This window comes from Canis aureus, chromosome 1 (assembly GCF_053574225.1).
Source record: "Canis aureus isolate CA01 chromosome 1, VMU_Caureus_v.1.0, whole genome shotgun sequence".
NCBI classification, from domain to species: Eukaryota; Metazoa; Chordata; class Mammalia; order Carnivora; family Canidae; genus Canis; species Canis aureus.
Window position 1 is genome coordinate 107,396,515 of NC_135611.1, and position 25,808 is coordinate 107,422,322.

Genomic DNA, 25,808 nt, shown 5'->3' on the forward strand with positions numbered 1-25,808 from the left:
GTGATGGCAGCCCCAGGAAACTACTACAAACCCAAACCCTTCAAAATGTCTATCATTGACTATAGTTCAATGTCAGTTTAGTTTCTTTTTTTTTTTTAATTTTTATTTATTTATGATAGAGAGAGAGAGAGAGAGAGAGAGAGAGAGGCAGAGACACAGGCAGAGGGAAAAGCAGGCTCCATGCACTGGGAGCCTGACGTGGGTCTCCAGGATTGCGCCCTGGGCCAAAGGCAGGCGCTAAACCGCTGGGCCACCCAGGGATTCCCCCCCCCCTTTTTTTTTTAATAGGCAAAGGCCACTTGCAGTAAAAGGCTCACATCTCAAAGTGCATAAATCGATGGGCTTTGATGAGCACAGGTCATCACCTCATATTGATTCTCCTGATATCATTTACCAACATCTGGTATTTTGGTTTATTTCCGCCTGTTGCCTGCCTGCTGCCCCCTACCCCAAAATGTTGGATCCTCCAGCAATGGGACTCAATCCTCACTCATCACAGTCTCCCAGACCCCAGAAAGTGCCAAGTCTAAGGTATTACATGAAAAATCAAGTATGAATAGGGGGCTGGGTCACCCCATAGGCTCAGGGGAAGGGAAGTTGAACGCCCCCCAAGAACCAGGGGGCCCATCCATTGTAAGTTCCAGAACAAATCCATTGCAGTTCTAACAGAAGGGACATATCTGGTAGAGCTGGAAGTGTTCATGGAGACCCTGGGAAAACATGCTGGTTGCCTTTCTCTACTCCTATGCACCCCCCCCTCTTTACTGGAGCCCAGTGGTTGGGTCCTTTATGAGGCAGGCTGGTGGGGGTCAGGGACTTTGAAGGTTAGTGATCAGAGTAGGTGGAGAGTCTCAGAGGAAGGAGCCCCGGGGAGCAGGGCCACCCACACACCATGGCGAGCGTGGTGGTGAAGACAATCTGGCAGTCCAAAGAGATCCATGAGGCTGGGGACCCCCCTGCGGGGGTCGAGAGCCGCGCCCAACTGGTCCCTGAGGCTCCTGGGGGGGTGACCACCCCGGCCAAGGGGATCACGAAGAAAAAGAAGGCCGTGTCGTTCCACGGGTGGGTTTGTCGCACCCTGTCGGGGACGGTCCTAGCGCCCAGCACTGCCTCCAACAGAGCACGAGTCCCACCGTGGGTGCTGGAGGAAGGGGAGGGGGAGAAGAGGAGGGGGCAGAGGAGGGGCAGACAAGAGGGTGGTGGCAGAGGAGACATAGTGTGGGAAGTGGAGAGGAAGACGGTAGTGGGGATGGAGGGAGGGAGGGAAAGGTCAGTGGGGAAGAGAAGACTCAGGAAGAGAAGCGAGGACAAAGGGAGGGAGAAGAAAGTAGGCAGTGGGGGTGGAGAAGACAGAAGAAATTAGGCAGCGGGGACAGAGGAGGAAGAAGAAAGTGGGTGGTGAAGTGGGAGTGGAAGAGAGCAGGGGGTGGGGAGACAGGGAGGCAGAAGAGGCCATACCCACCAGGGCTGCCTCTTGAGCACCCTCCCTGTTTCTTCTCCCCAGGGTGGAGCCTCGGATGTCCCATGAGCCAATGCACTGGTGCCTGAACCTCAAACGGTCCTCGGCCTGCACCAATGTGTCACTGCTCAACCTGGCTGCTGTGGAGCCCACTGACTCCTCAGGGACAGACTCAATCACAGAAGACAGTGGCTCACTTGCACTGCCGGTGCCCCCTGCCTCTCCCACCCCACCCTGGGCTTCAGATGACCCAGACATCACGGAAATACTGGTGAGGGACCCTAGCTGGGGAAGATGAGGGTCTTCACCCTGGTGCTAGGCAAATGCTGGGATGGAGCTGGTGGGGGGGTCTTCTTGACTTGGAATGGGAAGGTTCTGGTTACCCTCGAGGCCCAGAACTGCCTCCTCCACCCCTAATGACCAGCTGTGACTCAGTTCCATCCTGGGTGAATGATGCTCATTGCCTAAGAATTGGTCTTTAGTTCATCTACTCACTTCCACATGTCCTGGGTGAGGCTGGGTTCACAGATGGGAGTTAGGCCTGGTTCCTGAGCGTGGGGAGCTCCTAGTCTGGTGGGGGCGACAGAGACAGACTGGAGTGATACATTTCCATAATGGAGCTAACACTGGGTATCCCAGAGAAGGGCCACTCAAACCAGGCAGGGAATATCAGGGAATGCTTCCTGGACGAGGCAGTGTTGGACTTGGACTTTGATGGTATAGTAAGAGTTCTCCAAGGGGATCCCCTAAGAATCTGAGGCAAAACTAGGAGGTGAGCAAGATCTAAGAGGATTTCAAGGATTCCTGGCTAGAGCATAGAATGGATACAGTTTGATCCTTTAACTTGCCTGCCAACCTCCACCCCAGCCAGGTTCCCTGAACTGGGCTTGACATGGACTCTGAGAATGACATGAAAATAATCATGGTCGTAATGATGCTAATCAGATTCACTAGCATTTACTGACCACTTTCTGTGTTCCGGGAGCCTCAGTTTCCCCATCTGTAACATAGAAATGGTTGCATTTGTTCCTTCAACAACTATATCTTGAACATCTATGATCTGCCAGGAACTGGCGTAGGAGTGGGAAATATAGCAAGACAGAGTTCTGGATGTAACCACACCCACTTCATAAGGTTGTCATGACAATGAAGTGGCACTCCTGCATGTAAAATGTTTAGCACATTAGCCAACTGTGAGCACAGAGTAAGTGCTGCTTATTGTTATTACTTATCCCCATTTCACAGATAAAGCTATTGAGGCCTAAGAAAGGTTAGATAGCATGGCCAAGGTCACATACCTTGTAAGTAGTGGAGGCAGACTTAGGATTTGGGGGGCACCTTGGATGCACTCATTGGGGCAGCAGAGGCTACTGTGGGAGCCCTGGAAATGGTAGTCTTGGCCCAGCTGGCCATGACCAAGGCCATGCTTCCTGGAAAAGGCAACAAATAAGCTGGATCTTGAAGATAAGGAAGGTGTTCCCCTAAGCAGAAGACAAGGAATGGTGTTCTAGCTAGCTGGAACAGCAAGTGCAAAGGGGCAGGGGTTTATTTATTTATTTATTTATAAAAGATTTTATTTATTTATTCATGAGAGACACAGAGAAAGAGAGGCAGAGACATAGGCAGAGGGAGAAGCAGGCTCCTTACAGGGAACCCAGTGTGGGACTCGATCGCTGGACCCTGAGCCAAAGGCAAACGCTCAACCTTGAGCTGAAGGCAGATGCTCCACCACTGAGCCACCCAGGCATCCCTATTTATTTTTTTCAAATTAACATATAATGTATTGTTGGTTTCAGAGGTAGAGATCAGTGATTCATCAGTTGCATATAACAGTGTTCACTAGACCACGTGCCCTCCTTAATCTCCATCACCCAGGTACCCCATCCCCCACCTACCTCCTCTCCAATGATCCTCATTTTCTTTCCTGTGATTAAGAGTATCTTACGGTTTGTCTCCCTCTCTGATTTTGTCTTATTTGTTCCTCTCTTCCCCTATGATCCTCTGTTTTGTTTCTTAAATTCCACATGTGAGTGAGATCATATGATAATTGTCTTTCTCTGATTGATTTACTTTGCTTACCATAATACCCTCTAGTTCCATCCATATCATTGAAATGACAAGATTTCTTTTTTTAACATTTTTTTTAAATTTTATTTATTTATGATAGTCACACACACACAGAGAGAGAGAGAGAGAGAGGCAGAGACACAGGCAGAGGGAGAAGCAGGCTCCATGCACTGGGAGCCCGATGTGGGATTCGATCCCGGGTCTCCAGGATCGCGCCCTGGGCCAAAGGCAGGCGCTAAACCACTGCGCCACCCAGGGATCCCTCTTTTTTTTTTTTTTTTTTTTTTGATGGCTGAGTAGTAGTCCATTGTGTATATAGACCACATCTTCTTTATTCATTCATCTCTGTCAATGGACATCTGGGCTCTTTCCATAGTTTGGCTATTGTGGACATTGCTTCTAAAAGACAATGGGGTGCAGGTTCCCCTTCGGATCACTACATCTGTATTTTTTTTTAAAAGATTTTGTTTATTTATTCATAGAGACGCAGAGAGAGAGAGAGAGGTAGAGACAGCAGCAGGCACCATGCAGAGAGCCTGACTTGGGACTTGATCCAGGGTCTCCAGGATCACACCCTGGGCTGCAGGTGGCACTAAACCGCTGTGCCACCTGGGCTGCCCTGTATCTTTGGGGTAAATCCTTAGTAGTGCAATTGCTGGGCCGTAGGGAAGCTCTATTTTCAACTTTCTGAGGAACCTCCATACTCTTCTTCAGAGCAACTGCATCAGCTTGCATTCCCACTAACAGTGGAAGAGGATTCCCCTTTTTCCACATCCTTGCCAACATCCGTCATTTCCTGATTTGTTAATTTTAGCCATTGTGACTGTGTGAGGTGGTATCTCATCATGCTTTTGATTTCTATTTCCCTGATGCCGAGTGATGTTGAGCATTTTGTCATGTGTTTGTTGAAGGGCAGGGATTTAAAGGGCCAGGAGTAGGGGAATAACTACAAACTGATCTATGGGGCTGGAGTGTGGCGTGTGAGAGAGATGAGGCCAGAGTGGGAAGGGCAGAGGTCACACAAGCTGAGAAGTGTGGATGCACTTCTGAGGGCAATGGGGAGACATTGAGGGTTTCTGGGTAGGGGAGAGGAACAGTTCAGGAGAGGAGTTTTGAGTCCATTCCCTTTAGTGAGTACCCACTATGTCCTGGGCACTGTGTCATGTCCCTGTGATAGGGATCTTCCCCTAGAAGTTCTGTCAGGGAAATGGTATAATTAGCAGGGTTCTTTTATTTTTTTATTTTTTTTAAAGATTTATTTATTTATTTATGATACACATAGAGAGAGAGAGAGAGAGGCAGAGACACAGGCAGAGGGAGAAGCAGGCTCCATGCCGGGAACCTGACGTGGGATTCGATCCCGGGACTCTAGGATCGCGCCCTGGGCCAAAGGCAGGTGCTAAACCGCTGAGCCACCCGGGGATCCAAGCAGGGTTCTTTTAAAGATTTTATTTATTTATTCATAAGAGAGAGAGAGAGAGAGAGAGAAAGAGACACAGGCAGAGGGAGAAGCAGGCTCCACGCAGGGAGATCAATGTGGGACTCGATTCCAGGTCTCCAGGATCATGTCCTGGGCTGAAGGCGGTGCTAAACCACTGGGCTAATTAGCAGTTTAAAGATGAAAACAGGGATCCCTGGGTGGCGCAGCGGTTTAGTGCCTGCCTTTGGCTCAGGGCACGATCTTGGAGACCTGGGATCGGATCCCACGTCGGGCTCCCGGTGCATGGAGCCTGCTTCTCCCTCTGCCTGTGTCTCTGCCTCTCTCTCTCTCTCTCTCTGACTATCATAAATAAATAAATAAAAATACCTTTAAAAAAAAATAAAGATGAAAACAAAAATACCAGGTACAGAGAGGTGGAGTGAACTTCACAAGGTAGGAAATCCAGTCGGAGACACGGCCAGTTCTGGAAGCCAGGTGATGTGAGAGAGAGGTCCTTTCTTTTTCTAGAAGACTCTTCTGCAGCTGGTGTGGGGATGTTTGGTAAGCGGAGGCTGGAGGCAGGGAGGCGGGACAGGAGGCTGGGCGAGGGTCCAGAATAGAAGGGCCAGATGGAGAGAAGGAAACAGAGTAGAGAGAGTCCTGGTGGGACGCCTGCCCTGGGAGACATCTCTCCCAGCCAGATCAGTGTCCTCCCTCTCTGCAAGCATTTCTCAGGCAGTACCTGCAGAGGTCTGCCTCCCACCAGAGCTGCTTCTGAGTCACTACATTCCACAGTGGACTGTAACACCCAGGGAAGAGCCCCAGGGCCAGGGAGCTCGCTGTGGGGTGCAGGGATGCATCAGCCTCTGAGGGGGTTGAGGCTCCTTCTCTGTGAAATGGAAAAGTAATGGTGGCCAACACTCAGGGGTATGGGCAGAGCAGGGAGAGTGTGGACAGCAAGAGCACATCCTGGCTCTCAGCACCTGAGCTACATCAGGAGAGGCTGCTGGAGACCGGTAGAGAGAGGGGCACAGAGACCCAGGGAGAGAGGGGGCCAGAGATCCAGAGGGGGGAGGACAGAGACCCAGAGAAAGGGGGGCAGAGGCCCAGAGAGAGAGAGGGGGGACAGAAACCCAGAGAGAGGGGGACAGAGAGAGGGGGGACAGAGAGAGACTCAGAGACAGAGGGGCAAGGACCCAGAGAGAGGGAAGAGAATTGGGTGCTTGGAGACTGGTTGAGATGACAAGTCCGAGACTGGACAGAGAATAGCAGAACATGAAGCAAGACAGCTTGCTGTCTCCTGTCTTAAGCTCTGACACCTTTATGAGGCCAGAGGAGGAACTGAGATGGTGGTCGTGCTTTCAGTGAACCAAAGCAATGATGCAGAAGGCAGGGCTCTTGACTTCGGCTTGGGACTTGTCTTGCTTGCTGCCTGCAGAATTCCTGGAGGCTGCTGTAGATGGTGGTGCTAAGCCCCTTCTTGCTAATTCCTGCCCCTGCTGTCATTATTTTTTAACAATGCTGACACTCATCACTGAGGTCGCCTTATTGATCATACCATCTGGTTGATCCTTCCTCACTGCCATCTGAGCCAAGGTACCATCATTCCCATTTTATGAGAAAGAAAATTGAAGCAGGCTCAGAGTGAGGGGGCTGGACTGCTGAGTTGTAGCCTATGGATGGCCATGGAGGGATTTGTCCCCATCTCTGGCTCCCCCTCACCATCATGTCATTCACTTCTCAGCCAGGGCTGACAGGCCCTACTGTCACCACACCCTGATCTACTGTCTGTGAAGCTGAAGCACCTCCAGGGTCTATTCCAAAGAGCCTTTCTGGGCAGGCCTGTGCTCCTCCCAACAGCAGCCCACCTCCATGTGACAGATCACACAGAGTCTCCTCCCTGAGGTTGTACAACTACTAAGTAGGAGAACTGAGTTGATCCCAGTACCTGCTTTCCTTGTTTCCCAGAATGGTTACAGGAAGCCCAAGATCTTCTGGGTCTTCAATTAAAAATATCACTTTGTGTATTGGTTAGCTATCGCGGTGAAACAAATTATCCTCGAACTTAACCAACCGGGAATGGCATAGCTTAGTGGTTCTGAGTCAGGGACACTCATGAAATTGGGAGTCAAAATTTCAGTAGAGGCTACAGCCATCTGAAGGCTTGCCTGGAGCTGGGGTTGCACATCCACATTCACATGGCTTTTAGCGGGAGACTCATTACCTTGCCCCGTGGGCCTCCCCACAAGTGGCTGCTTATAACATGGCAGTTACTCCCCAGAGTGAGAGAGGGCAAGCAGGAAGCCATGTTTTTTATTATTTTATTTTATTTATTTATTTATTTATTTATTTATTTATTTATTTATTTATTAACTAACTAGTCTGTGAAATCACACACACCATCATGCTAGCCTTCTGTTTACTAGGTGTAAGAGTCACTAAGTCCAGCTCACATTCAAGTGAAGGGGAGAAGGCTCCTCATTTTAAAGGAATGTCAAGGAATTTGTGGACATATCTCAAAACATATTTTGTGGGTTTTTTTTTTTTTTGTACAAACCATTCATCGGGATGTGGATGTTCCCTTCTATTTCCAGTTGATGAGTGGTATCATGAAGGTGTGTTGGATTTTGTCAAATGCTTTTCCTGTCTACTGACATGACTGTGTGTTTTTCCTTTTTATTCTATTAATATGGTTTTACAGTGATTTCCATATGATTTTAAAAATTAATTTTCGGGAAGCCTGTTTAGCTCAGCAGTTGGGCACCTGCCTTTGGCTCAGGTCGTGATCCTGGGATCTGGGATCAAGTCTCACATCAGGCTCCCTGTGAGCGGCTTGCTTCTCCCTCTGCCTGTATCTCTGCCTCTCTCTCTGTTTCTCATGAATAAATAAATAAATATTTTTTAAAAATTAAAATTAATTTTCATGTTAATCACACTTGCATTCGTAAGATAAATCTTACTTGGTTGGTCATGGTGTAAATTCTTGTTTTTATGCTGCTGGATATGGCTTGCTAGTCTTTTGTTGAGCATTTTGTAGCTGTATTCAGAAGGGATATTGGCTTCTAGTTTTATTTATTTTTTTGGTAATTTCTTCGGTTCTGGTACTAGGGTAACACTGGCCACATAGAAAAAGTTACGAACTACACTCTCCCCTCCTGTTTTTGAAGAGTTTGAGTTGCACTGGTAGCAGTTCTTTCCTAAATGACTGGTAAAATTCACTAGTGAAGCCATCTGGTACTGGGCTTTTCTTTGTTGGAACTAACTCAATCTCTTTGTGGGTCTCTTCAGATGTCCCATTTTTTTGAATCGCTTTTGATAGTTTGTGTGTTTCTAGGAATTTTCCTGTTTCATTGAAATAATCAAACTTGATGGTACACAGCTGTTCATAGTATTTGCTTCTAAAAAATATGTTGGGGCATCTGGGTGGCTCAGTTGGTTAAGTATCCAACTCTTGATTTCAGCTCAGGTCATGATATGGAATTGAGCCTCGCATCAGGCTCTGCTCTCAACAGAGTCTGCTTGTCCCTCTCTCCCTTTCTCCTCTAAAATAGAGAAACAGGGATTCCTGAGTGGCGCAGCGGTTTGGCGCCTGCCTTTGGCCCAGGGCGTGATCCTGGAGACCCAGGATCGAATCCCACATCGGGCTCCCGGTGCATGCAGCCTGCTTCTCCCTCTGCCTGTGTCTCTGCCTCTCTCTCTCTCTCTTTGTGTGACTATCATAAATAAAAAAAATAAAAAATAAAAAAAAAATAAAAAAAAAGAGAAACAAAGATAATAAGAATTTTATTTTTAAGCAATCTCTACACCCAACGTGGGGCTCAAACTCACAACCCTGAGATCAAGAGTCACACATTCCAGTGACTGAGCCAGCCAGGCACTCTGTTCACAGTATTCTCTGATAGTTCTTTTTCTTCCCCCAAACTTGGTAGCAATGTGCCCTCTTTCCTTCCTTTTAGTAATTTGAGTCTTCTCTTCTGTGGCCAGTCTTGCTATAGATCTGTCAATTGTGTTGATCTTTAAAAAAAAACAAAAACAACAAAAAAAAAAAAACAACTTCCAGTTTTGTTAGATTCCATCTATTCTCAATTTCGTTATTTCTGCACTCCAGTCTTTATTGCTTCCTTCGAGTTTGTCTTGCTCTTCTTTCTCTAGTTTCTTAAGGAGGAAAGTTAGCTTATTAACTCTGAATTCTTTCTTCTTTTTTGAAGATGTTTAGAGCTCTAGATTTCTCTCAAAGTACTGCTTTCACTGCAACATGATATTGTCTCTTTCCTACAGTGGAGGAAATTGTTCTCTTCTCTCTTTGTGTATTAGCTCACCAACTGTCAGAGAAACCAAAGGAACTGGCTTAAGCAAGATAGTTTATCTCTCACAGAAAAGTCTTAACAAGCATAGCAGGCTTGCTCTTCAAATGCAGCAGGCTCCAGGTTCCTGTGTTCTGGTGGTTCAGATACTAAGTCACAAGTTTGGCTGTAGTGACAAAAAAGACACAAAGTAGCACAGGTTAAGGAAGGTAGAAGATGTTCTCTCTCACTTGGTAGTCTTTATAAGTGATTGGAATTTGAGCACAGCAGCTCCACCAGGGTTGGGGATTCAGGCTTCTGTCTTGTTGCATCCTCCAACTAATCCAAAATGGTTGCTCTGCCTTTAGCCATCAACTTTGCATTCTTGCCATTATTTATGAATAAATTAATGTTTTTTTTTAAAAAGGGAAGAGGGAAAAAATTGCCTATGTGATTGCTTCTTACATCCCATTGGCTGAAACTTTTTTATACGGCCACAGCTGCAAGGGAGTCTGGGAAATGCAGTCTTTGGCTGGATAGTGACATGGCTGGGCTGATTCTTCTTTAAATGTGGAAGAGCAGAAAGTGGATCCTGCCATGCGCAGCCCCCTTGAGCCACAGTTTGCTTGGCATGAGTTGCAAAGCATTTTCTGAGTTGACTACAATGATCAGAGGCTGAGTGATGTCACGATTTAAAACAAAGGCTCTGGGTTTAAATTCTGGAAAAGCCATCTCATGCGCTGTGTATAGGGGCAGTGCTTCTCTAAATCTTATTTTCCTCACTTGCCAAATGAGCCAAATAACCTCAAGAGGTGTGGCTTTGAGGAATAAAAGGGAAAAGGTTTGTGTTTGGCCTGGTGCATAATAAGTGCTTATACCCAGAAAGTGGGTTATCTTAAAATATTTTTTTCCAGTTTCTGGAGAGAAAGAGCATGTGTTTTAACAGTTTTTTTTTTTTAATTTTTAATTTATTCATTAGCCTGATACAGGACTCGATCCCAGGATCCTGGGATCACGACCTGAGCCAAAGGTAGACTTTCAGCCATTGAGCCACCTAGGTGTCCCTTAACAGTTTATTCACGTCTGTGGATCTCAAGGCCATTTATCTCTGTTTGGTTGAGACCATCCTTCTTCTCCCCTGTGTCTGAGTGCTACTGCGATGCCCCCCTCTCCTGGATCTTACTTCTTTTCCTTCCATCCCACCAAGCAGAAAATGAGTCTAACTACCTAGTTTTACAGAGTAGGGCTACCAAGAATCAAAGAGAGGCAATCCCTGGCACCTGGGTGGCTCAGTAGTTACACATCTATCTTTGGCTCAGGTCATGATCCTGGGGTCCTGGGATTGAGTCCCGCATTGGGATCCCTGCAGGGAGCCTGCTTCTCCCTCTGCCTATGTCTCTGCCTCTCTCTGTCTCTCATGAACAAATAAATAAATAAATCTTAAAAAAAAACAAAAACAAAGAGGAGCAGCTCTGGCCTGAGCTCCCACTGTTCCAGTGTAGAATCAAGGGGTAAACCCAGCCTCCTCCCAGGTCTTAACCTTCTTCCTGGGACTGCAGGGTGCTCCCACACACCCACTGACCCACCTTCTTCTCTCATTCTTCCCCAGAGTGGGGTCAACAGTGGATTGGTCCGCGCCAAAGACTCCATCACCAGCTTGAAGGAAAAGACCACCAGGGTTAACCAGCACGTGCAGACGCTGCAGGTGTGGGGACCCCTCCCCCACAACACCTCTTCTTCCTGTTCCTCAGCCAAGTTCCCCTCTTCTAGATTTCCTCCAACTCGGTGTATCCACAGCCTGGGTTGAGACAGTTGAGGCTCAGATGAAGGGAAGGGGACCTTCCCAGGCCCAGCATCTCCTCCCCGGGGGGTGGGGGGGTGCTTCCTGTGGCCCTTGGCTAGACTAACCTCTCCTCCCTTCTGTGCTCCAGAGTGAGTGTTCTGTGCTCAGTGAGAATCTAGAAAGAAGGCGGCAAGAAGCAGAGGAACTGGAAGGGTACTGTAGTCAACTCAAGGTGAGTAGCTGGTAGGCAAGAGCAGGATGGGGAGATGGGAGTGGAAGTAGGAAGAAGAAGAGAGCAGGAAGAAATGTGAGGAGGCGCAGAGTCACAGACAGGAGAGAGGTGGAAGTGGAAAAGTAGCATGGGAGGGGGTCGATGGAGGAACCCATCCCTTAAGTCAAGGGAACCAGGTGGATAAGGGACAGACCAATGGGCAGAAGGCAGACTTTCCGAGAAGCGGGTGTGTCTTGAGTGAGGGGTTGGAGCCTATATGGAACTAGCGACTAGCAAGGGTAAGGGTTGGGAGGCGGAACTGGAATGGGAAGGCAGGGCCCCCCGCCCTGGTGTCCTGACCCAGGAGAACTGCCGGAAGGTGACCCGGTCGGTGGAAGATGCTGAAATAAAAACCAACGTCCTGAAGCAGAACTCTGCCCTGCTGGAGGTGAGGAGGGGATTTGGGGAAGAGGATCAGACGCTCAAGGTACTTGAGGTAGACTTCAGGTGGGACTTCCTGCCCTGCCACCCCTACCACCACACTGGCCCCTTTCACGTTCCTGGTCATGTTCCTCCACGCACAAAGTCACATTCAGTGAAGCACTCGTATAGGGCTTTGTGCAGGAATGCCCATCCTGCCCACATTCCCACTCTTCCCAAAAAAGGTTGGAAAAGCCTCAGTTGTTCTTCTGAAAACAGGAGGGGCTGGAATTTGACACCACGGAGAACTGGAGTAGGGGTGGAGGGCTGGATGGAGACTCCAAGGTAGGCATTTGGGGGATTCCAGCTAGGCTTCAGAGGGTGACAATCCTCCCTAGTGACAGCAGTTGAGAGTCCACTTAGACTTGAAGCGGGACTTCCCAATATCCTCCTCCACATCCATTTGCTTTCCAATCTCCAGGATTCATTGCGCAGATCTGGGGGTGGAGGAGGTTGTGGGAGGCAAGGGGCTGGACGCTGTAACCCTGCCTTCCTTCCCCGCCCAGGAGAAGCTGCGCTACCTCCAGCAGCAACTGCAGGATGAGACACCACGGAGGCAGGAGGCCGAGCTGCAGGAGCTGGAGCAGAAGCTGGAGGCTGGACTCTCTCGGCATGGCCTGGGCCCCACCGCCCAGTCCCCCGGCTGCTCTGGCACTCCAGGGAGTCCCGACGAACCCCCACGACCCCGCAGCATGGCCCCAGGTGGCTGGGGAATGGGGCCGCGAGCAGGGGAAGGCCCCATCATAAGCGAGCAGGAGATGCAGAAGGTCTCTGCCGGCCTTGAGGATCTGAGGCGAGTGGGAAAGGGGGGCGGCGGGAAGCCTCAAGGAGCTAAAATAGGTGGGCCCGAGGATGGAACCTGGAAGATCTTAGGGGGACAGGGCCTACGCCATGGAACCTCAAAAAGTCTAGGAGGGAGTGCACTGGGTGACCTGGAAAGGCCAGACTTCAAAGAACCGAGTTTGAGTATAAGGTTGGCAGACGCAAGGTTCTCGTCTGGTGAAAGTAGGGTGGGCGGGTTTGGGTAGGGGGCAGGTCCTCGGAGTCTCCAACTTCACCGGACAAAGTTGGGGTGAGTGGTGCCCTAAAGAAGCAATGTCTGGGTGGAGCTGGGGGGCAGGGCCAGGATACCAGAGAAGGGGATATTGGCAAGGTTCTTTTTTTTTTTTTTAAAGATTTGTTTATTTATTTACGATAGACATGGGGGGGGGGGCGGGGCGCAGAGACACAGGAGGAAGGAGAAGCAGGCTCCACTCCGGGAACTCGATCCCGGGACTCCAGGATCGCGCCCTGGGCCAAAGGCAGGCGCTAAACCGCTGAGCCACCCAGGGATCCCCTATTGGCAGGGTTCTGTACGACATGGGAGGATTGCAAGGAATGGACAGGACGGGAGAATTTGGAGGCTGGGTACTCACCCAGAGCCATGGGCCGGGCGGGGCCGCTGGGCACGCGTCCAAACCCGGGCCTTGACCGGTTCTTACCTCTTCCCTCTCCAGGAGGGAAGTGTCCTCGCTGACTGCCCGCTGGCATCAGGAGGAGGGGGCAGTGCAGGAGGCCCTGCGGCTGCTTGGGGGCCTGGGCGGCAGGCTCGACGGCTTCCTGGGCCAATGGGAGCGCGCGCAGCGCGAGCAGGCGCAGACGGCACGGGGCCTGCAGGAGCTGCGGGGACGCGCGGACGAGCTGTGCACCATGTAAGAGCCAAGGCGAGTGCGAGGTCAGGGGTTGGAGGCGGGGCCTTGAAGGAAGGGATGGGCCAATCAGCTGGGGCCTAGCGGTAGAGAGCATGGACTGAGCTCTAATTAGAAGACAGGGGGCGTGGTCTGCCTTATAAGGACTGAAGGGCGGGGCCAAACCGAGAAGGGCCCAGGTCCATACCTTAAAAGGACAAGGGGAGGGGCCAAGTCGGACAGGGAAAGCCAATTAGAAAACAGGGAGGGGCATCCCGACCCTTAAAACACAAAGGAAGGGCCAATGAGAGCAGAGAGGGGCGGGGCCGAAGTACCACAGGCTAGACAGGAACCTAGGAGCTCGGCTGATAATGGTGCAATGTGGAGAGGACTTTACTGTAGGAGAGGCGACCTCGCAGCACTGGTTACTCTCACACCTCAGGGTGGAGCGATCAGCAGTGTCTGTGGCTTCACTGAGGAGCGACCTGGAGGGCCTGGGCCCAGTGAAACCTATTCTGGAGGAGCTAGGGCGGCAACTTCAGAGCTCTCGAAGAGGGTCTGACCTCTCCATGAACCTGGACCGGCCGTCCCAAGGCTCCTGTGTCCGCTGTGCCAGGTAAGGGGATGGGGCCTCGCGGGGCCTGGCGCATTCTGGGTCCTGTTGAGGACAGAGCATTGAAGGAGACAGGGCACTGGCCAAGAGTGTGCTGAGGGGGGTGGGGTTCACTTTGGGAGACAGGTATCTCCATGCATTTGGGGACAGGCTAGTCCTGCTGCGTTATGGGAGCCAGATTTTCCCCCTCCCTACGAAATGATGTCAGTGTCTTGGGGAACACAAGACGTGATACATTTAGAGCATCTTGGATTTCCAGTGCATTGTGGGAAGGTTGGGATGTGGTACCTGGTAGGAGACTGGGTTTCTCCGTGCATTGTGGGAAAGATGAGACCTTGGTGCATTGGAGAACCAGGGGATAGGGTGCTTGGTCCTTATTAGGAAGTGAGGGACTTCCAATACAATATGGGATCACGTTTAACTAGTGATTGTGGGAAATTTTTTTTTTTCCATGAACCGAGGGCTGTCTGGTACCCTTTGGGAGTAGGAATCCCCAGGCATCGTAGGAACTACCCACACTGTGAAAATCAAAGGATACCTGATGCACTGTAGGTTGGCCCCAGTGTATGGTGGGAAGGTTGCATGGGTGTATAATGAAAGCAGGATCTGGGTGGATGGAGGCTGGGCGATGGGGCATTTGGGAACAGAGTAGGGACTAGGCTTCTTACACCTGGTAACTGACCATCCCTCAGCCAGGGGCAACAGCTGTCCACAGAGTCCCTGCAGCAGCTGCTGGAGCGAGCACTGACCCCACTAGTGGATGAAGTGAAGCAGAAGGCCCTGGCTCCCGCCTGCCCCAGCTGCCAGAGGCTACACAAGAAGATTCTGGTACCAGGGACCATGGGCTATCAGGCCCCACTTTTCTGTCAGGGGAGCGGGAGGGGAGTCCCAGACACAAGGATACTGTTGGTGTGTGGCAGGACAGGAACCACTAAGCTGTGGGCAGCAGGTGTTTAGGGGAAACACTGGACTCTGATGGATTAGGGTGAGGAGAAGGGCAAGCAATTTGGTGGTTAGTAAGTCATAGGTCAGTCATCATGGAACCCTGGGTGATGGACTTGGGCCTAAAGCACGATGATACATTAGATGACACCAGGCTATAGCTTTATGGAATATAAGCCTGATTCTCTATAGACCTTAAGAGAGGCAATATGGGATCCCTGAGGACAGATAGGCGACCCAGTAAATATAGATCGTTGGAAGCTAATGCATTATGGAAAGTGGAATGAGGCTCTTCGTGAGGTCATTGCACCCCAGACTCCCACCCAATAGCTGATGGGACTTGGGGCCTGTGTACATTCTGAAACATAGATATCTAATATATTATGGGATACTGGCCTAATGTATGATGGGGTGCAAGTTGCAGTGAGGCATTGATGTGGCAGGGTTATAGGACTGTTAGGACATGGGGCCTGGGACATTGGGGAAAATAAGGAACCAGAGCACCAAGGGCTATTATTGTAATTGAGATGCTACCTAAGAGAGAGATGTGGGGTCTTATGAATTAGGGGGTATAGAAGTTCACCACATGATGGGATACTGGGCCCCAGACATGTCAAATGCATGATGGCTTATGGGCATTAGGGGATAATGTGTTAGGTTCTGATTCAGTGCTTGCTGGGACATAGGAAGCCAGTACCTCAGGGGACAGACAGTTGGACAGATGCGGGCTTAGCACACAATGGCATTTGGAAAGCCAGCCTGTTGTGGGATGCTGGGGTCAGTCTCAGGCCCAAAGTATGAGGGGATGCCCTGGGGGGAGGAACATGGGCCCCATGGGCCCCATGCCCCTTGCTCTCCGCGATCCAGCTCCCCCTCCACCCCCAGCCCAGTCCAGCAAGCCCAGCCGCGCCTACACTCCTCTCCCCAGGAGCTGGAGCGCCAGGCCTTGGCCAAACACGTCAGGGCAGAGGCCCTGAGCTCCACCCTTCGGCTGGCCCAAGACGAAGCTTTGCGGGCCAAGAACCTGCTGCTGACGGACAAGATGAAGCCGGAGTGAGGAAGGAGGCTGAGGGCGTGGGAGGAGGGTGAGGTCTTGCGGAAAGGGCCTGAGTCACCCTCTTCTTGCACACCATTCCCATGGCATCTGGCCTCATCAGCACCAGCTCTCCCAACCTCTGTCATTACAGGGAGAAGGTGGCCGCTCTGGACTATCTACACTTGAAGATGTGTTCCCTCCACGATCAACTCAGCAACCTGCCACTTGAGGGGTCTACAGGGACAATGGGGGGAGGAAGTGGAGGGGGAACTCCCCCAAAACGTGGGGGCCCAACCCCTGAACAATAAATGGCCTCTCATGCTGGCATGAATTCTGTCTCCTTTTTGGCCCCTCAAGAGGGCTGCAAATTGCACACATACCATGTACTAGGCTCTGCTTACTAGGACTCAATCCTGAGCCAGGGGATATCTTGGTTTCTAGAGACGTGCTGATAATGGTACAGCTCTTTGAAAAGTAAAGAAATAAGATTCTGAGGGTGCCTGGGCGGCTCAGGCAGTTCAATGTCTGCCTTCGGCTGAGGTAATGATCCTGGGGTCCTGGGATCGAGTCCCGCATTAGGCTCCCTGCTCAATGCAGTGACTGCTTCTCCCTCTCCCTCTGTTCCTCTCCTCTGGTAGTGCTCTCTCTCTCTCATTCTCAAGTAAATAAATCTTAAAAAAAAAAAAAAAAAAAAAGCAATAAGTTTCTGTGGTACAGTTTGGGCCTTCAATCCAAATGTTTTTAGAGTTATTTTAAAAATTATATATATAATACTCATTTATATATTATGTATTAACTTTATTTAATACTTAAGTAATCTCTATGCCCAACGTGGGGCTCAAATTTACAACCCCAAGATCAAGAGTTGCACACTCCACCAACTGAGGGAGGCAGGTGCTCCTGCAGACATATTTTGGAAAGCATGTCAATTTGTGGACATATTTAAACCACCACAGTAATACTATTTTTTAAAGTTTAATTGAAGTATAGTATAAGCAGAAAAGTTCACAGGTTAAAAGTATAACCTGTGAATATGACAATGAATTGTCATAAAATGGATCTGTGTTTCCAACTACAACCAAGATTTAGAAACTGCATCTAATGAGCACCCACTAAAGCTCCCTCATGCCTTCTACCAATCACTACCTTTTCTGTCCACCCCAAATATAGCTCCTAGTCTTTCTTTAAAAAAAAAAAGATTTTGTTTATTTATTCATGAGAGACACAGAGAGAGAGAGAGGCAGAGACATAGGCAGAGGAAGAAGCAGGCTCTTGATCCCAGGACCAGGGATCACACCCTGAGCCAAAGGCAGACGCTCAACCACTGAGTTACCCAAGTGCCCCTAAAATGTACTATTTTAACATTTGTTTTAATATGTTAAAGATTCTAGGGGATCCCTGGGTGGCTTAGTGGTTGAGCATCTGCATTCAGCCCAGGGCGTGATCCTGGAGTCCTGGGATCGAGTCCCATGTCGGTCTCCCTGCATGGAGCCTGCTTCTCCCTCCTTCTGTGTCTCTGCCTCTCTCTCTCTATGTCTATCATAAATAAACAAATCTTTAAAAAAAGAAAAAAGAAATTCTAATTTTAGGCAATCTCTATACCCAACTTGGTGCTCAAACCCACAACCCTGAGATCAAGAGTTGCACATTCCTCTGACTGAGCTAGCCAGGTGTCCAGGGATTAGTGGCCTTTTAAGAAGAAACAGACTCCTCTCTCCCTTTCTCTCTCCTCTCACGATGTGAGGACACATAAGGCAACCATCTGCAAACCAGGAAGCTGACACCAGACCTTCCAGCAGTTTGATCTTGGACTTCCCAGCCTCCAGAACTCTGAGAAATAAATGTTTGTTATTTAAGCCGCCTGGTCTATGGTATTTTGTTATCTCAACCAGAACTGACTAAAATACAGAGGAAGAAATAAGGTCAGAGGGGCGCCTGGCCGGCTCAGTCAGCAGAACATGTGACTCTTGATCTCAGGGTTGTAAGTTTGAGCTCCACATTGTATGTGTAGAGATTACATAAAAATAAAGTATTTTAAAAGAAAAAAGGCCAGAGAAGGTAAGTTATTCACATAAGGATGTGTAGTTAATGAGTGAAAGAACTTTCCTATTGCAACACATTTGTCTACTGCCAAACCACATTCCTCCTAGAGACAATATAGTCTAGAGATAACTGTACTCCCCTTTTCCGCTTGCAAAGATATCATTTCACTAAAGCTCACACGGGTGAACAACCTAATCCCAGAATCCCAGTTTGAGGATCTGTTTCCTGAAGCAACTCTTGACACCAAGAAAAATTTGTACGCCTACTAGTAATTGGGACGCCTGGGTCACTCAGTGGTTGAGCATCTGTCTTCAGCTCAGTGCATGATCCCAGGGTCCTGGGATCAAGTTCCACATCGAGCTCCCCGCAGGGAGCCTGGTTCTCCCTCTGCCTATGTCTCTACCTCTCTCTGTGTGTCTCTCATGAATAAATAAAATCTTTAAAAAAAAAAAAAAGTAACAATTAAGACCAAACCAATAAATGGCAACTACTTTGAACATTTGATGCAGTGGTTGGTTGGATGGGTGATGGAAGACCAGAGGGGCAAAAGGCGATGGTGAGGGAAACGAGATTAGCTTCAGCAGGAAGCTATAACCATCCCTAGGGTAGAAGGACAGACAAATGGAGGAGGTGGTGATGTCCAAGGACTGGGGTCACCTGATAGAAGCAGAAATCACAGCAGGTCTATCTAGTAAGAGCTGTGGCCACTTCAAGAGAAGCACCCTGATGCACAGAGGGAGTAGAAGAAATGTCCTGTTGTCTGTCTCTCCATCATGTTGGTCAATCTCCAGCCAGGGCCTCCCAGCAGCAGAAGCTGGTTGGCATGGAGGGTTGGGGAATAGATCCCATAGGGTCACTCTCTGTGATGTAGGGCAGATACTGAAAAAGGTAAAGAAATAAATCAGTTGTCAAACAAGAACTGGCATGTGAATATTCTTTGAGATGCTTGTTAGACAGCCAAAAGGAGATACTGAGTATACGCTGTTGAGTTTTAAGGAGAGAGGGGTTCCTGGTGGCTCAGCTGGTTAAGCATCTGCCTTCAGATCAGGTCATGATCCCAGGGTCCTGGGATGGAGCCACCCATCAGGCCCCCTACGTGCAGAGCCTGCTTCTCCCTCTCTGTTGTTCCCCCTCCTTGTGTTTGCTCTCTCTCTCTGTCAAATAAATAAATAACATCTTTTTTTTTTTAATTGAGAGGTAAAAAAAAAAAAATTTGAGAGGTAGGGTCCGGATATATAAATCTGGAAATGATTGACAGTGGTAGTAGTTAAAGTCATAACATTAAATAAAGCTATTAAAAAAAATCAATGTACACTTTTTGAAAAGAGAAAGACAACAAAACTCTCAGCCCTGTAGCAGTCCCAAAATTTAGAAACATGGGATAAGTGGAAGAACTCTCAGTGAAGACTGAAAAGTAGGATGAAAACGCAAAGGTAATGTCCTGGGAGCCAGTGAAGAAAGTTATCAGGGGCACCTGGGTGGTTCAGGGGCACCTTGGTGGTTCTGATTCTTGATTTCAGCTCAATGCATGATCTTATGGGTCATGAATTTGAGCCCCAGGTCTGGCTTCTTGCTCAGTGGGGAGTCGGTCTGAGATTCCCTCTCACTCTCCCTCTGCCCCTCTGCCCCTGCTCTCTATCTCTCTCAAATAAATAAATAAACAAAAATCTTAAAGAAATTAAAAAAATTTTTTAATTTAAAAATTTTAAAAACAAAGTTATCAATAATTGGGAAGGAGCAATCAAATACCTTGCAGGTCACCAACCATAGAAACCAACCATAGGATTGAGCAACAAAAGTAATTTCAGTGGAGTGGTGGTAGGAAAAGCCTGGAAGAGTGTACAGATTTCCCTCACTGTCTGGAAGTAGAGTGGTCATATTAAACCTTTCATGAGGGAATCTCTGGGTGGCTCAGCAGTTTAGCACCTGCCTTCAGCCCAGGGCATGATCCTGGAGTCCCAGGATCGAGTCCCAGGTTGGGCTCCCTGCCTGGAGCCTGCTTCTCCTTCTGCCTCTCTGTCTGTCTGTCATGAATGAATAAATAAAATCTTTTTAAAAATAAAAACATAAACCTTTCATGAGCAGAAATGGCATAAAGCATAAAAGCAATTAGCATTTCATAAAAGTGAAGACCTTCTTTGGATGTCTTTTGATTAGAGTTAAAAGGTACTAATGTGGCTCTTTTGTAAAAGTGAAGTAATGTTGGGGCACCTGGGTGGCTCAGTGGTTGAGCATCTGCCTTTGGCTCAGGTCATGATTCCAGGGTCCTGGGTTCAAGTCCCACATCAGGGTCCCCACAGGGACCCTCCTTCTCCCTCTGCCTATGTCTCTGCCTCTCTGTGTGTGTGTCTCTCATGAATAAATAAATAAAATCTTTTTTAAAAAAGTTAAGTAGTGTAAAGCGAATGTTTGGATAGTGTGAGGGAAACCTGTGTTTTTGCTTTGCTTTGTTTTAAAGATTTTATTTTTAAAATAAAATACACCCTCCACACCCAACTGGGGCTCAAACACAACCCTGAGTGCAACTGAAGCCGAGAGTTTAAAATGTTCGTTCAGTAAGCATGTCAGGGCACTCAGAAGAAACCACGAATACTCATATCCTTGTAGCCATTATTAATACTAATGATCAATCGAAGTAGCCAAGTGATCTCCCAAGTCACCCACTCCAGTTGGAACTTCATCAAAGTCAACCCGGGTGATAATATATGATAAACCATGATGCCACTGCATATTATGACTCACTAACACCTTCTTTCTCATTGGCAAGGAGCTCATCACTGTGTCCAGCCCCTAAAAAACAATGAAACCATCCCTCAAACCCTACCTTTGAGAATCTACTTCCGGTTGCAAATATTGGTGTCAATCAAGGTATACTCAGGAGACAGAAGTCACAGCAGTGATTGTAGCAGAGATGATTTCTTTTTTCTTTTTTAAAAATTTTGTTTATTTATTCATTTGACAGAGAGAGACAGGGTGCGCACAAGCAGGGGGAGCAGCAGGCAGAGGGAGAGGGAGAAGTAGGCTCCCCTAAGAGCAGGAAGCCTAATACAGGACTCAATCCCAGGACCCTGGGATCATGACCTGAGCTGAAGGCAGACGCCCAACCAACTGAGCCACCCAGGTGCCCCCAGAGATGATTTCATATATATAAATATATGCTAATTAGGTATAAAGGATTGGTAAGCAGGTAACTGAAAGGCAAAAAGAGAACCCAACGGTATCATGGTAGCAGTAACTACAAGAAGCAGCTACTGCCCCCTGAGACAGAAAAAAAACAAAGGATAAAGTTTAGGATTATTAAAACTAAAGACTTGGATGAGGTGGATCCACTAGCGATGAAGTTCAGATAATGAGGAGGGGGTTACTGCCCAGCTAGTGCATCATGTGAGCTCAGAGGACCATGAGAGGCTGGGACCTTCTCTGGGAAACATGTTGGTAAAATGGTGTTGGCATCTCTGAGGGATGTCCAAGGTTTGGGAAAACTGCAAACTCTATCTAGCAGCTGCTACAGGAAGGAACTGGCTCCTCCCGGGGTGAAGTAGCTGTGCTGGCTAATGCTGATGTTGATGGGAACAAGCAAGGGTCAGGAAAGAAGCAGAGAACAAACAGGAAGGAATGTGCTCCCTCCTGCTTCCTCCAGGCTTCCACGGTCTCTTTGGTGCCCCCTATTGGCAGAGTCCAACACAGCCCATGGGCAAAGCAGCAGTGTGGTTAGCAGAGCTGTCATCCCAGATTCACAAACCTCAGAACCAGGGAATGGATTTGAAGCCAAGAGATAATAGCTTAGTAATTGGCACACATAACAGTAGTGCATGCCAAGGACCAGCGACTATGAGTAATCCATTTCCATACCCTTAAGGCCCAAATATACTTTTAAAAGAGTACTTGAATGCGTGATGGACTAATTGTTTTCCTGGATAGCTAGTCTGAATGCTGTGCTGATGTTAATTCTACCCAAACTATATCAGGGTTTTAATGCAAGTTCAATCAAAATTCCAATGAGGCCATTTTTAAAAGATTTGACCCAATTATTCTAAAGAAGAATCTATCTTCGGAGGAAATAGATGAGAGAAGCAAATATTTTCCTTTCTTTTTTTAATTAAGATTTTATTTATTTATTCGAAAGAGAGAGAGCACAAGCAGGGGAAGCAGAGTGCAGACAGTGGAAGAGGGAGAAGCAGACTCCTCATTGAGGAAGGAGATTGATGAGCCAAAGTCAGATGCTTAACTGACTGAGCCACCCAGGTGCTCCAAAGATTTTATTTTCTATAGAAGAGCAATAATATGTGCCTAAAGCCAATATATTTAATTATCACATAATACTAATCAGCATGGTTCTGAAAGATTAGAAAGATGACAAACATTAAAACTTCATGAATAATAATATTTGACATATTATTATCACAAACCAATCAAGAATACTGAAATTATTCAAAAGCTTATTTTGAGGTTTGAAAGGTTTTTTTTCCATCCCTGACATCAAATATGTTGTGGTTTTCCACCCACCAACTACTTTTCTGATTTTCTGCCATCAACTAGATGTCCAACAAGTCAGTTCAATTTTGATGTTAGCAGTCAAGAGTTAACCCAGGCCCCGCAGGTTAAGGGCTCAGTTCCCCACTACTGCCTTGCTTCAGATGCTGGCTGCAAATAAGGTCCCCAGGCCACGCACATTTCTACCCAGCCAACTACAAATTCAAGAGTTCCCATGACACCTGCCTGTCAGGTTAAATAATTTACTGGATCAACTGACCACTGAGATCATGACTTGAGCTGAAACCAAGATATTGATGTTTAACCAACTGAACCACTCAGGTGCCCCCCTGTTGTTCAGGGCTTTTTATGGAGATTTTATTATGTGGGCATGATTGATTAAATCAGTGGCCATTGGTGATTGAACTCTTATCGCCAATCCCTCCTCTGACATCTCCATCCAGAGGTTAGGGGGTGTGGCTGAAGGTCCCAATTATCTTTTTTTTTAAGATTTTATTTATTTATTCATGAGAGACACACAGAGAGAGGCAGAGACATAGGCAGAGGGAGAAACAGGCTCCTTGCGCAGAGCCCCATGTGGGACTTGATCCCAGGACTCCAGGATCATGACCTGAGCCAAAGGCAGATGCTCAACCACTGAGCCACCCAGGTGCCCCAGGAACCAACTATCTAATCATGTCTTATTCCTTCTGGAGACCAGCTCCTATCTGAAAGGTACCCAGAGGCTTCTCAGCCAAGACATATCTCATCAGTACGCCCGAAACATTTTTATCATTCAGGAGATTCCAAGTAATCTCCTTTTGAAAGGGATTTTTAGGAGCTCTGTGCCAAGAGAGGGGATCAGAATAGCCACCCCAAAATATACCACTTTGGCATAGGATTATTTTGAGCTGGAGGCAAATGAGAATCAATAGAGTCAGAAAGAAGCCTTCTTGGAGCTTCTTTCATCTAACCAAAGGCAGAAACTTCTGAGAAATTAGGACTTCTGTAAATCCCCACCTGGAAGAGCTTAAGGCCATGGATAAGATGGGAAGTTGGCACTCAGATTGTTCTGCGAACAAAGATTTATAAGATAATCCTTATCTTCCATTAGTTTCCCTCTGTGTATTTCTTAGTCATTTCCCCACAACTTATCAGCCCTAACCTAAAATCCTTTTTCTTTTGTCATATGGCTTGTCCAAAATTTATCATTCATTGTTAAAAAGGTATGTACAGGGCATCCCTGGTGGCTCACTGGCTTAGTGCCACCTTCAGCACGGGGTGGGATCCTGGAGACCCGGGATTGAGTCCCATGTTGGGCTCCCTGCATGGGGCCTGCCTCTCCCTCCGCCTGTGCCTCTCTCTCTCTATGTCTCTCATGCATAAATAAATAAAATCTTTTTTTAAAAAAGGTATGTACAGGGCACCTGGGTGGCTCAGTTAGTTAAGCATCTGCCTTCAGCTCAGGTTATCATCCCAGGGTTCTGGAATCTAATACCGAATCAGACTCCCTGCACAATGGGGAGTCTGCTTCTCCCTCTCCCTCTGCCACTCCCTCTGCTTGTGCCATCAAACAAAAAAATTCAAAATAAAATAAATATATATTTTCAAAAAGGTATATAAGTTCTCAGGCTTATCCACTTCTTTGGGTCCATAGGCATACCTAATAATAAACTTTTTCTCTTGTTTATCTGTCTTTTTTTTTACCAGTCTAATTAGCAGGACCCCAGTCACTTCACATGAGAGTGTAGATGAAAAAGGGTTTCTTTTCCTTCCTCTCCTCTAAGAATTAAGGGCAAAGACCAACCATTTCTTATTATATTACAGGGTTCATGGTTAAAGTATACAGGGAAAACATAAGGGACACAGACAGACACAGGAGAACCTGTGAACATAGAGGCAGTGATTAGGGTGATGCTTCCACACACAAAGGAGCTCCAAAGATTGCCAGCCGACCACCAGAAGCTGGGAGAGAGGTAGGGAATAGGATTCACCTTCACAGCCTCAGAAGGAATGAACCCGCCAGACACTCTGATCTCAGACTGCGAGTCTCTCCACCTGTGAGAAGTTTGCCATTGAAGCCACCTCAGCTGTGGGGCTTTGCTACAAAAGCTCTCCTTGTTTTAAGCAGGAAAGATTTTATTTATTAATGAGAGACACAGAGAGAGAGGCAGAGACACAGGCAGAGGGAGAAGCAGGCTCCCTTCAGGGACCCCGATGGAGGGGTCCTCAATTGATTGAGGGACCTCAATCCCAGGACCGCAGGATCACACGTGAGCCAAAGGGAGACGCTCAACCACTGAGCCACCCAGGTGCTCCAAGAGGATTTTTTTTTTTAAGATTGATTGATTGATTGATTGGAGAGAGCGACCATGATTTATTTACTTATTTATTTGTTGGAGAGAGAGAGAGCAAGTGAGCAGAAGAGGCAAAGGGAGAGGGAGAGAGAATCTCAAGCAGGCTCTGCACTGACCAAGGGGCCTGACTCAGGGCTCAGTCTCACGACCATTGGATCACAATCATGAAATCAAGACCTGAGTCAAAATCAAGAGTCAAGGCTTAACCAACTGTGCCATTCAGGCACCCCATAAACAGAAAGGATTTAATACAAGTAAATAAACACAGAAAATGTCAGGAAGGGTCGGAGGAGTGGACCCTGGGCTACACCTCCAGGAAAACCTCCCGGAAGGACACTGCTGAAGCATCCCCTCCAGGGCAGCGGCTTTCCTCTACCACCTGGAGGTGGAAACTAGGGAGCAGGTCACCGCAGGAACACACAGTTAGCTGTTGTGATAGTCTGTCTCATTAGAGGCCCAGTGAGCCAGAAACCCCAGGGGTCACACCCTGCATAGGCCCTGCCCCTTTAACCTGGCCTCGTGACTTACTTTCACCAATAGAACAAGATGGAAATGATGCTATGCCTTTCTCTAGATTTAAGCTTAAGACCTGGCAGCTCCATTTTTTAATGCTGGGCAGCCTTGAGCAACCGTAAAACAAGGCTGGCTGCCTGGTTGGGGAGATCTCTTGAAGAGAGCCCATGAAGGGGGAGAATCCAGGCCATTCCATGTGCCAGATGACCCTCCAGTTCAATGCAGACCCATTGGTGACCATCACAAGATGAGTGAGCCCAGGGGCACCTAGGTAGCTCAGTGGTTGAGTGTCTGCCTTTGGCTCAGGTCATGATCCCGGGATCCTGGGATCAAGTCCCACATCGGGCTCCCACAGGGAGCCTGCTTCTCCTTCTGCCTATGTCCCTGCCTCTCTCTCTCTCTCTCTCTCTCTACCTCTCGCTCTCTCTTGCTCTCTCTCTGTCTCTTATGAACAAATAAAT

General features: G+C 48.0%; 1 protein-coding gene and 1 long non-coding RNA gene across 12 annotated transcripts; one reads left to right on the forward strand and one right to left on the reverse strand.

The window, feature by feature from the left end:
• Positions 1-811: 811 nt before the first annotated feature.
• On the forward strand, positions 812-16,292 carry TSKS (testis specific serine kinase substrate). 11 transcript variants are annotated; one of them, XM_077844887.1, is made up of 12 exons: positions 812-1,134; positions 1,505-1,730; positions 10,839-10,934; positions 11,161-11,244; positions 11,588-11,671; positions 12,210-12,496; positions 13,200-13,394; positions 13,813-13,986; positions 14,445-14,531; positions 14,676-14,811; positions 15,811-16,010; positions 16,113-16,292. In XM_077844887.1, the coding sequence occupies exons 1-12, from the start codon at positions 893-895 to the stop codon at positions 16,267-16,269; spliced, it is 1,968 nt and encodes a 655-aa protein (XP_077701013.1). In that variant the 5' UTR covers positions 812-892; the 3' UTR covers positions 16,270-16,292. The 11 variants fall into 11 exon arrangements, with proteins under 11 accessions (XP_077701013.1, XP_077701049.1, XP_077701069.1 ...); XM_077844923.1 differs by having other exon boundaries at positions 813-1,134; positions 15,811-15,978; XM_077844943.1 differs by having other exon boundaries at positions 813-1,134; positions 15,854-16,010.
• On the reverse strand, positions 8,707-13,475 carry LOC144281966 (uncharacterized). Its single transcript, XR_013350350.1, has 3 exons — positions 13,119-13,475; positions 10,816-11,027; positions 8,707-9,416 (listed from the first exon to the last, which is right to left on the reverse strand). It is a non-coding gene; the product is annotated as an uncharacterized LOC144281966 (long non-coding RNA).
• Positions 16,293-25,808: the final 9,516 nt, after the last annotated feature.